Source organism: Dermacentor silvarum, chromosome 5 (assembly GCF_013339745.2).
Source record: "Dermacentor silvarum isolate Dsil-2018 chromosome 5, BIME_Dsil_1.4, whole genome shotgun sequence".
Taxonomy (NCBI): Eukaryota; Metazoa; Arthropoda; class Arachnida; order Ixodida; family Ixodidae; genus Dermacentor; species Dermacentor silvarum.
The window spans coordinates 150,707,197-150,719,297 of NC_051158.1; the positions used below are offsets into that span (position 1 = coordinate 150,707,197).

The 12,101-nt window shown below is 44.4% G+C and overlaps 1 protein-coding gene across 1 annotated transcript in view; it reads left to right on the forward strand.

Annotated features, from left to right (window-relative positions):
* The first annotated feature begins 6,927 nt into the window (after window positions 1–6,927).
* The window catches only part of LOC119453798 (N-fatty-acyl-amino acid synthase/hydrolase PM20D1), a 62,501-nt gene continuing 57,327 nt past the window's right edge, over window positions 6,928–12,101 (forward strand). The window contains exon 1 of the mRNA XM_037715847.2: window positions 6,928–7,314. Within this exon, the coding sequence (XP_037571775.1) occupies window positions 7,126–7,314 (189 nt within the window). The 5' untranslated portion in view covers window positions 6,928–7,125. The remainder of the gene's footprint in view (window positions 7,315–12,101) is intronic.

Genomic DNA, 12,101 nt, shown 5'->3' on the forward strand with positions numbered 1-12,101 from the left:
TATATTCAAGCACTGAGCAATGTGCATAGTATGGTTAGTCAGTGCTGAAACCAACCTAAACCTAAGCATCTCCAAATGCCCAACCACAAGCTCGTGCAGGTTAACCAATTCTACACTTCGTAGCCATTCAGCCATTGCAGGGGCCTCAGGCTTGAGCAGGAAAACATGTAGCTTGCTAATTCATGCCTGTGCCTTCCTGAGAATACAATCGTCCAGTAGTTTATGTAGTGGAACGCTAAGGCAAAGGTCGGTTCAAGTACTGAAATACATGATAAACTCAGTAGCATTTAGGAAGCTATTGGCTTCATGAATGAGCATTTTGCGCTATTCAAGGCAGATGTTGAAGCTTTTCTTTTTTTAGGAAATGGCTGCTGCTAAAGTTGAAATTGCACAGTGTCGTAGAGAGAATGAGGAATTGCAGAAAGATTTGAAAGAAAAGCTAGGAAGGAGGTTATGTAGCTAAAGCAATACAGCAGAACCATTAACAGTGTGGTTCCAAAGTTTGCACTGACTCACATGGAGAACTTGAGGGTGACTGTTGCAATCATTGCCATGTCCACAGGTACTAACGTTGCAGCTAATGACATAACCATCACACATCGTGGACCATAAAGGGATAAAAACAAACACGATTTGTCATGTAAACACATAATTTATGTGCGGGCAGACGTGAATGGCATGAATTGTGAATCAGGGTTCGTACAGGTTTACAAGTAAAAAATTCAAGGATATTCCAGGACTTTCCAGGACCTGTCACAGGTTTTTCAAGGACTCAAAGCAGCATCCAAAGTAGGATTTCTTTACTCTAACATTTCCAAAAATGACTAGTTTTATTGCACTTACAATAAATAAATGTACATCACAATTATAATAAAAATGTCTAGCCTTGATAACTTCTCAAGATCACAACACAAAATGAACGCTTACAACAGCGGCTGAGATTTCTCCAGTATAGGGTGGGTAAAGTTCTCCAAAAATATTCAAACCAAAGAGAAATAAAATGTATATCCCAATGATCTTAACGTCTAGCCTTGATCACTTTGCAAGTTCACAATACCAAAAAAAAAAAGTTCACAAAAATGCACCCAACAGCTATTCTGACTTCTCCAGTATTACCTGGGCAAGTTTACTGAACATTTCCAAACCATTCGGTGTAGTCTTGCTACACATCCATTATATTATAACAAATATATGTACTATATTGCAATTTTGCAAAACATGCCTTGTCTTGATTATTTCTCAAGTTCGCAATATTAAAAGTTAACACAACGAACACTCACAACAGCTGCTCAGGCTTCTGCAGTATTAGCTGGGTTGGTTCATCAAACATTTCCAAAACATTCAGCATACCGTATTTTTCGGTGTATAAGACGCGTTTTTCTTTTTCTTCATTTTCCGTCGGTGCGTCTTATAGAATGGTGCGACCTATGTACGTTTTTTTTTTTAAACTGCCGTCATAATCGAATTTGATGACAATTATGGCCACGCGAAGTGGGCCGGTTGACTTAATTGCTACGGGTTCTGTGCGCACTATCGAGGTTCTCGTGATCAAGTTCCAAAACACCGTGCGAGAAGGATGGAGCAGCAACACAAGCGGCGGTAGGCCGACCGTGAGTCGATCGACCCCGAAGTCGACGCATCTGCACATAGCTGTCAAGCTACGGCGCACGCCGCTGCGCAAACTACGCAGTTGCTACGAGAGTACAGGCAGCCCCCCCCCGTCCCTCCCGGGCTGCCTTCCTGCTTTCCTCCCTTGTGCGCGAGTTGGCTCACCGTTGCATGCTTTCACTCGCACATACAGCATATGGCACGCGAGGACGATGTTATCGCCCTTGGACTTTACACGAAACATCGCGGCAACCACAACAGCAGAAATGCGCCTGGAGTGGAAATACATGGCACCCATACGCTTGCGCGTGACCCACATTCCCGGAGCGAAACGTCACTAACTTGTTTAAATCGCTTACTGAAAGAACACGTGCGTCTTATACATCGATGCGACTTGTATACTTTTTTTTTTTTTTGGAAAAACTGCCGTTGTGAGGGAGTGCGTCTTACACAAAGGTGCGACTTATTGACCGGAAAATACGGTTATGTTATTGCAAAGGCACTGAGCATCAGTTGTAAAGTTGCTGCACTATTGCTCTCTTTAGCTTCACTTCGCACGCAAGAGTGAAAGCGGAAAGGCAAGCCGACGGGCGAAGAGTGAAACGAACGATAGGGTGAGGAAAGCAGTGTAAACACTGCCAGCTGAGCCAGCAGCGTTGCGCGGCACGGGTCTCTCACTCCGTTCGCGGTTTGACGCGACGAAGCCTTTCATTTTTTCTCGTGCAGTTCTGCAAAACGTAACCATGTGTGCTTGCGCCGGTGTATTGTTTCTGAAATGGGGAGTTGGTCAGATCGATGCCGATCTACCACAGAAAGGAGGTCCCAATGTTGATATCAGAGTGCATTGCTCATGAAATTCAAGGATTTTCAAGGAAGGAAAAAATTCCAGGACTTTGAAGGGCCTTGAAAACACACTTTTCAATTTCAAGGGTTTTCAAAGATTTCAAAGACCTGTACGCACCCTGTGTGATATTTTGGTGCGGTGAGGGACAGGTCGCACTAGCCACTGTGACCACTGGTCACTACGAGTGAATCTTTAGCCACCAGTCGCATTCGATCATGTGACCTCTGTCAATCGCCAGTGTCAATTCGGTCTTTCACACAATATGCCATATCGCACTCCTATGGCTGCCTGAATTATTTCAAAAATTAAATTATGAGGTTTAACATTCTGAAACTGCACAGGTTATGAAAGATGCAGTAGTGGAGGACTTCGGATTCGGCGAAGCATTCAGACTTCAAGCACTCAGCAAAATATTGAGAACCACAATGCAGGCACCACTTTGACACGCATGACTCGCACCTAATATGGCATCCCCATCACGTCAAACTGCACTGCATAATATTAGATGGCAGCTACGTTGGCTACAGAAAGTGGACAACACAGTGCTTGTGTCCTGCTAAGGACCAGGAGCCAGGGCTGGTTTATAATAATGGACGAGTCAACAGCTAGACCCTCCATACCTCGGAACAGAGCACCTGAATATCTCGCTTGGCAGAGTTGAGAGCCTTTAGACATGACACGAATGCACAGATCAAGTTGCCTAGGAGAGCCGACTCCAAAAAGCTTATAATACTCATGAGATTCTTGATGTGTCCAACAGCATAAATGCTAACATTCATAATGTGTATGCTCTGTTTGCCACAGATGTGCCTCTTACTGCACTGTCATCCTAATCAACAAGCATTATATGTCATCGGTACATACCTCTGCATTTGCGCAGTCGCAGTGAGAGCTAAGTACTCAAGCGAAGCTTTGTGGGGTGATGTTTGGCTGTGCAAAGCAAACTAACTGATTAGTCTGATGCCATAGCAGATACAAGCACAAGTACACAACAGGAGTGCCTGTCAAATGTCTCAGGAGCGCCTGTCAAATGACAGGAATCCAGGAACAGTGATATTCAGCTAATTTTAATAGAAGAAATGACTTCAAAATTTCTGCACTAAGTACCAAGAACACGGCCTTTCAGTTATAAGCATCTGAATCATGTGTCATGTAGGCCAGCTCGAAAAACATCAAAAAAGGATTTTTCCGAGTACGATCCAGATATAGAGACAACCAACATTTCTTTCTAGGAAATGCCTATTGAAGCAATGGCTCCTAAGAAAGCCTGTGCCACTATCTACATAATCAAGAAACAGCAATGAAGAAAACTCCACGAAAAGATCGCATCAAACTAACTCAGAGCTTCCAAAATTAACCAACACTGCCAGGCCTGGCTTCAGGAAAATGTCTTGCAGAATCTGAATGGAGCTTTCATAAATGCCATTCTGACTCTGCCATTCTTCTGACTACTACTATGGTTTTCAGGAAAATAAGCCATCCTGGCAACTCAAGAGGTCAGGACAACACCATTGTAGCACAGTTCCAGCGTCTTTCACTTACGCTGTCTGACATAACAATTCAGGTCATCTGACAGCGAACATTTTCCACCATAGGACATGTTAGCAACCACAGTATTTGGTGAGGCCTTAAAACAGACTAAGAAGTGTGGAAAAAAGTTGGAGGCGGAAGCAGTTCTTTTGATCAAGTATTTAACTGAGCTTTCAACTTTACATGGCATGCATGTTATGTACTTATCTGACTTCCGATAGCGAAGTGAGATCAACATAACACAGTGGCATGATGAGGCAAGTGGACAGCACAATGGTTTTAAAGCATTCTTTCATGCTGAGTACTATGTCATAAATTCGGTATTGCCAAGAAGCAACCCAGTCAACAAGATCAACAGTTGACATAAAATGCCGAACTAAGTGGCAATAGTATGAGACAAGACCTATCAAGCTGTGAAGTCCTTGAGGCATGTGTGCACTATGGAACTTGGCAACTGTGTGAACTTTCGACGCACAAAAAATGTAGCCATTGGAAACAACTCGTGAAGTATGATCAGTTGTATGTCACCAAAATGAAATTTCATCACAAAGGGTTAGAGGCCTTCCCACACAAAAAAAAAAGAAAAACTAAAAGCTAATTCCCTTATATGATATGCTCGAGATTTAATACCCTGCGATTAAATTGTTTATGGCACACCTACAAAGTCATCGGGATGTACACCTAGGCAAGAGAGACTTAATGCCAGTGACTGGCACAGCAAAGGCGGAAGCACCGAAAATAGCAATGGCAGGCTCTCACATGAACAAAAAAGCTAAACAAAAGAAAAAAAAGATTGGTGTTGTGACAAAGGATGAAAAAGAAAAAAACACTGAGAAAAAAATGATGGAGACACCATCACGCATCATGCATGCCAGACAAGAGATTTCTGCAACTGTTTGCACAGGCCTTGACACTGTGTGTCAAAATGTGCTCCACAAGTGGACGACTCAATCACTTGGCAGTTGTTCTAGCCTTGTGAGCAGCAAGAGCAAGGTGTTTCATAAAAACAGTTGAATTTGCAGTGTGTCGGCTATCGCGAGGTGAAATGTACCATTAAATGTGATGGAGTACAAACTCTGATACCCATGCATTCAGTCAGATCTTCCAGATTCAGAAGAGACTAAAACACAAGAGGAAACTTGTAAAACTACAAAATGACAACTTTATTTGGTAAATGAAAGGTTGTTTCCAGTAGAGAAGCACCTGCATCGACAGAAGCTGTAAGCTGCAGTAAACGTTATACTTAAGCAAGTGAGTGCACTGACGTTACACAAATAATAAACACGATTTCACTACACAGATGAAGCATACCTCATCTCAAAACATTGTTCTCACCTTCTGCTCTCCTATTCGCCAGATAAGCGCTGCGTATTAAGACATACTCTCAATCTTTAGTGCAATGCCTTTGTCACTGCTAACCACAAGTTAAGCACTATACAGTCAGGTGTAATATCAGCATTAGACTGTTCTCTTCAGCTCCTACTTTGTGACTGATGAGCCGGCTGTGTTTCCACGAGACCGGATCCAGCTCCACAGGGTCACCACAGGACTGCAGGAGCATGGACACCTGCATAAATAAAGTTCTCTATTTTTCACACACTGCAAGTAAGTGCCCAGAGTCTTTATCGATCTTTTAACTCACGGATACAGGCGTACGCTATCCTTTACGTTCAATAAAGAGGTGTAAAGATCGACGAAAAGCTCTTGAACGTGTATGTGTTTTCCATCCGCAGTCACTGACAAGAAGCTAGGCTCGAGCGCTGCATAATGCCCGGTTCCCTACTATCAGCTTCGCCGCAATGCATGGATGCTAGGCGGTCAAGCATACGCAATGTACTGCGGTGAAGCATGCCGAGTGTAAAGGGGCCATTGTCACGGGATATAGTGCGATACTCGCGGCGCTCGCCGTCACCTCTCTTGTCACAGTACAAACACAGAGACGCCTAATGATTGGGCTGGCAGGCCTTCAGAGATATTTCGGACGTGGTTGTGGTGATTTGAGCACTTGTTTCGCCCACCTAGCACGCCGGGCCGGATACATTAATGATCGTAACGGCCCGGGAATTGGGTACAATACGCGTTCCTTAATTATATACAAGATCGTCAGAACAACTACGAATCTGTACCACGTGGTTGACGAGTGTTTCTGTACAGAGTTCACAATGGTCTATGTACGGCTATCAAATATTGCATGACGACGTTCACTTTTCTTACTTTATACGATGTGTGTTTCAATTCATCGAAGCCTTTTCGTAAACATCGGCGCAGCATAATGCTTTGTCAGTGTTGCTGTACAGCTCTGTACGTCACAATGGTCTATGACAATTAAAGTGCATAGCGACGTTGAGTTTTCTTATTTTCACATACAAACCGTTGAATTCATAAACAGTTTCCGTTCCCGCGAATCTCCTGAAGTGTGCGGCATGTTGACCTTGCTCAACGACACTAATGAACAATGTAAAATGCTTTGCCACTAAAGTCATCCGAGAAGACACCTCACTTCCAAACCTATCCCCCTGCGACTATAAAAATTGAATATACTACCGTCGCAACAAACTCACCTCGGACACGGCTTCTTCGCCTTGCCGGCACGCATTCTGTCGATTCTGTGCTGCCAGCTCGGCTAGGGACGAACGGCGCTAACAACTTTCGTCCCCGTAGTACCTAGACGAAGAGAAATTTCAGGGACCGAAAGTCCCCACATTTCTCTCTCGCACCCACTACTCCTCGCGAATGCGCAGAAAGAGCGGAGAATTCCAGTTATGATGTGCAAGTCTAGGCTAGTCGACTTCAGCCTAGCCTTGTGAACGATGATGAAAGTGGCGTCGTCTGGCGCTTAACAGGTGAGTTGTTTTGCTTGCTTCTGCAATCTAAGAGGCCGTGTTGGTCTGCGATACTGATATCTTGGAGGCCTCGCGATAAGAGCGTGGCCGCGTGACCTCTCGGCGCTTGCTCGGGCACCGGCCTTGCGCCGCGGTCAGCTGTTTGAAGAGTTTCACTTGTTCGTCTGCTATCGGTCGCGGTTAACGCGCCTTGTCAGTGTCTCTCTCGGCCGTGCATCGGAAGCACCGACCAAGCCGTACGAGTTACTTGAACTGTCAGACACTTTCCGGCAACTTGAGGAAGTATTTCGTCGCAACGCCATGGCTGGTACCAAAACAACGTTCGGCCCTGCTGCAGCGCGCATGAGGACATTTTGCGACAAGCGTGTGCTTTTCGCTTTGTTGATACTGGTCGGGGCGACAATACTGAGCCTCTTAATTGCTGTCGTGGTACGTGCGATACTTGTCAAGGCGCCAGACATGCCCTGCTCTTGGCCGGGCGGCGAACAGGTATGAATAATTCTTCTCCATATCACTTTTCTTTCACGTACGTGAGATAATAGAGATGGGTCATTTGCAGCGCGAAAAAATGCTAGGCGTGTGATTTTTTGCGTACGTCCTCGATTTGTAGCCGTCTTTGTCTGAATGTCCCCGATATATTCAAGGTTCGCCATGATAACGCTGCGATAAGCGTCTTGCACTCCATGTTTGAAGCGCTTTCAGGATGGCGGGTCTATGAATGTTCGCGCACCCTGCTGGTTCGTGCTTTGCAACGAAGCAACGATCGTGCAGGTCACCGTTTTTTGCCTAGCCCCCCTGCATGCACATCGCTGTGCATCTTTATCTCAAAAACGTTTATCGGTGCAAGATTAGCTGATAGTTTGATTTCTAAGCAAGTGTTTATTAAGCAACATTTATTATGCGCGGATCAATTAAGAACTTAGAATAAAAATAGCGTGTTCTTATTGCGTGAGCTAAATTTTGGTTTGCTGAAGTGATGCAAATATTTGATTAAAATAAATAAATCATGCACAATTTGTGTGACCGTTCTTGTTATTTCGTCTTACTTTTCTTTAGAGCAATCAGCTAGAGCTAGGCTGAATCCTCGCTTTCACCAATCGACTATGGATCACTTGAATGTATCTACACAGAAACAATTTTGTTGGTGTGTTACATGCAAATGGGTGCTTTTTATACGCTGCACCCTTTGTACATTCATCGTTGAACATAATTGTTTGTTTCATTCAGCATTGAAAGCTAACCAGAATGCAGGGCACATTTAGCTGCTTATAAGCTGTTAAATTTTATGCAATGTGGGCATTTCTAACAAACTGGAGTTTTTCGTGGAGCGAGTACACATTCAGTCAAACCATTGAACATCTCCTTTTTTTTATTATATATAGCAACAAACACACTGTGGATGAGTTGATCAGCATCAGACCCTGAAGACTGCTGCTTTTTTATCGCTGCATCATACGGAGTCAATGTTTAGTACAAGCTGTAACAATGTGATTGAAACGAGGACACAAAAAATAGAAATAACATGTATCCACAGGACAAGCGCTGCTAACATGACTGCAGCAACAACAAAAAAAGAGGCAATATGCTTGTGCCGCAGAGTTCTTGAGGGGTATGGAAGGCATGTGGTTATCTACCTTTTTTTCATACATTCTGATGCCCACAAGGGGTCTAACAGCGGTAGTTGGAGTGTACAAGAATTCTCATGTGTAAGAGAAAAACAGCCGTAGTAAACTTCTTAACTGGAACAAAGCTAGCCACACGACAAAAACTGCTGGCCACCTATGAAGCAGAACAAGGACACTAGTAAATGAACTGGCCAAAACAAAGGCCCGGAGAAGAACGCATGCACATCCAAAGCGTATGTTCAAATTTGCAAAGTGAAGCTTTGGTGCAGCGGGTAGTTATAAATGGTATAGAGCTAAATGCGATGCATAGAAAACTGTCTTTATTGCCATCCTGTGTAACATGTAACCTCATCAAACGTTCGTTTGTGTGCTACACATGTTACAATTTTAATCTCGTGCGGTGTTCTTGTTTATGGACTACACCGTTCGCAAACTGTGCCGAAATGCAAGCAGCAGTTCTTGCGAATTCCTACTGTGAGGCATCGACACAGTGATGTCACGAGTTGATGTCGTGAGGGCAAAGGCGATGTTTGTCGAGGTGAGAATGATGAGGAGATGTGTACATTGCGTGGTGCTTTGTAAATTTTCTAGTGAATCATCGTAATCAGGATAATTAAATATGTAATTATAGTGCAGTCACTCATGCCCCACTTTTTTTGGTAAAAACTATGGAATGCCTGGGTCTGGTTAATCATTGGCTACAAGCATTACGAAACAGGAAAAACTACCCTTTTGGTATTGCTGATGGAACTCCGCACATCGAACATTCTGCCAGGTGTGGTAGTGTCTTCAGCAGAGTGGTCGGCTGTGACCATACACCTCACTCCGAAGTGGAATGAAGCCACTTTAGATAAGCAGAGTGTTCAAGTTATCTGACCCTCAATGTCTGTGGTCTTTTTACAGCCTAAGCTGTTATGGGCTCATTCCGACAGCCTTTTCGGTTGGAGATGTTGTCCGTTGCAGCTATCGCCAGAAATGAAAAAAAAAGAAAGGTACCCAATTACCGCCGGGATTGAACCCGGGCACTCTCCGCGGGAGTCAGCTACTCTACCACTGCGCCACGCCAGCGCTTGCTAGTTGCAGTGGCAACATGCCCTGTACATGCGTCTTAGCGTGCAAGAAGTCGTAGCACGCAATGTCGATATGTCACACTTTGCATTGCATTTGCATAGGTAGCGGTGTGGTACAAGGTAGATAAGTTTTGAGCAAGAAAAAGAAGATTAAGGAGATGTATACAAAAATTCTAGAATGAAAAACATGTGTAGCATACTTGATTAAATAAAGCAGGCTAGGTGACTACAGTAAAAGTTCGTTAATTTGACACTGGTGGGATCGCGGAAAATTTGTGAATTATCGGATTGGTCGAAATATCGAATGACCAACAAAAACGCAAAATTTTCCCCAGCATGATGTACTTTTAGTTGCCAAAGCAGTTTCTAATCTTCGTCTGTTTTTTCGGGCGAATTTGGCGTGAAACACCGTTCTTGAGTGCTTTCAGTATTTCCATTTCGTGGCTTAGTCCTTTGCCTGGTACTTCGGCCGCTTTGCTGGTGTCGCCATCGCAGCAGCACGCGATAGCGAGGCATGCAAGCACTGCGTGTTAAGCACTCGAAAGCTGCGCAGTAGGCATGCAAGGAACGCGCAAAAACGACGATACATGCCAAAACGAGACTTGCTGAAGATAGGGATATCTGCGACACGACTGCACAAAGCAACAAAGCACACAGGAATCGACTGCTGCAGCTGCCACCAACCTTGCTTTCCAGATGGATGGATGGTTAGTGGCTTAACGCTTTGTACAGGCGCGGCAGCTTGCGCCTCCTAGCCTATACATCTACCCGTTTCGGATGATGCCGATGACGATGTGGTTGGCCTATGCGGCATTTCTTTTTTTTTCAGCTGTACAGTAGCGTTGCTCTTGGCAGTTTTTTTTTTCTTTTTCGCATCGACTGGGCGAGCTCGTAGGTTGCGACACTAGGTCGAATAACCTGATGTGTGCTAAATTTTGACAAATTAACGAGAGTTCCACGCATGCAGGTCGAATTAACCGATTTTCCGCAATAATGGGGGTGGAATTAACAAGTTTTCACTGTGTTTGGCACTGCTCCGTTTAGAAGGGGACGTCAATAAATCATAATCCTCATCAGCAGCATCGTATCATGCCACTTTTCATGTGATACAGTAGCGTCTATACTTGCACACTTTGCATTGCAGTTACGTTGTATTTCACCAGGTGTCATGACATGTAGCAGTTGCATCGTATCGTGCTACATGCCAAGGGATGTAACATGTGTACCGCATACTCTCGATACCTTTGTTTGCTCTTTGGTACACATTATCACACCTCTTTGCAAGGTACGAACCGCTGTTGAAGAAGCGAATAGTAGATCTACATTCGGCTGCAACGTCAGGCTCAGCAGACCGCTGTGCAGAGACCAGCACAAGCCGTAGCTCGCCGTCACCGTAGGGCGGACATTTCAGATCGTTCTCGTGAAAACGACGTACAGAAACTTCGCCACGAGTACCCTCTAGTGCGTGCTGCCAGAAATGGAGCTCCTATGGAGCCGCTCCCCCAGCTTGCGCTGTGGCAGTGCTGCGTGTGTCGCGCAGGCCTGTGATTTTTCGTTTTCGCCACCGGACGCAAGCGGCAAAAACAAGTAGCACGTGTAAATGTGTGCACTTCAACTGCAGGGCTTTCTGAATGACAAACTGCTTTCATTTATCGGTTGTACCATAACAGTGGTAATAATGAAACAGGGGAATCGCACGTCACCAGATAAGTGTGTTGACGGGAGAGAATCAATGATGCTTCTGCACCGCACATAGTTTTAAAGGGATGCAATCATGAAGAGAGTGGTAAGATAATGAATTGTTTTGTCAACATTGGCAACGCGAACTGATATACAGGTTTCCTAAAAATTAGGGGATTAGGGGTGACAATATTATTGACTGAAAATATTTGACCAGAAGAGACCTGCTGCCTGCATTCGGTCAGGAACTGGTGCCTCTGCGCAACCACCATTGCTGTCTTGCTGAAGAGTCGTTTAGAACTGCCCTCACTTGCTTCAGTCTCTCTTCCTGAAGACTCCAATAAGAAACGAATGAGCAACAATTTCGAACCAAATACAGATGAAATAGCAAAGGCTACTCAATTCATATTCGAATTTTTGCATACCTCTAGTGATATTCTGCAAACAAAAGGAAAAAAAAAGGGTGGGAGGGGAGTGTTGTGCGAGATAAAGGTGACCTGAGGTGCAGAGCATGAGGTCACATGTTTGATTTCCAGCACAAGGGGTTACGTTCTGGTAAGACATAATGCAACACCATTCATGTGCTGTGTGTGCATCTTAAAGAAACCCTGGTGGTTAAAATATATCAGTGGTCCCTTACTGCGATGGCTCTCATTGCCCATGTATTCTGGTGCCTTTATCTGTGCCAGCCAACAGAATAAATCGAGGCACCTTGGTATTACCATTTTCCTTCTCTTGCACTGTCATGGTTTCTCTTCGTCGGACCTGCAAAAAATAAGTTTTTGGAAATGAAAGGCACATCTTTTCTTTGTCTTAGGCTTGCCAAATTAATTGTAGAATGGTCATAGCTGTCATGTTTTATGAAGAATGGATTTTGCAATAAAGCCCACAAAATATACCG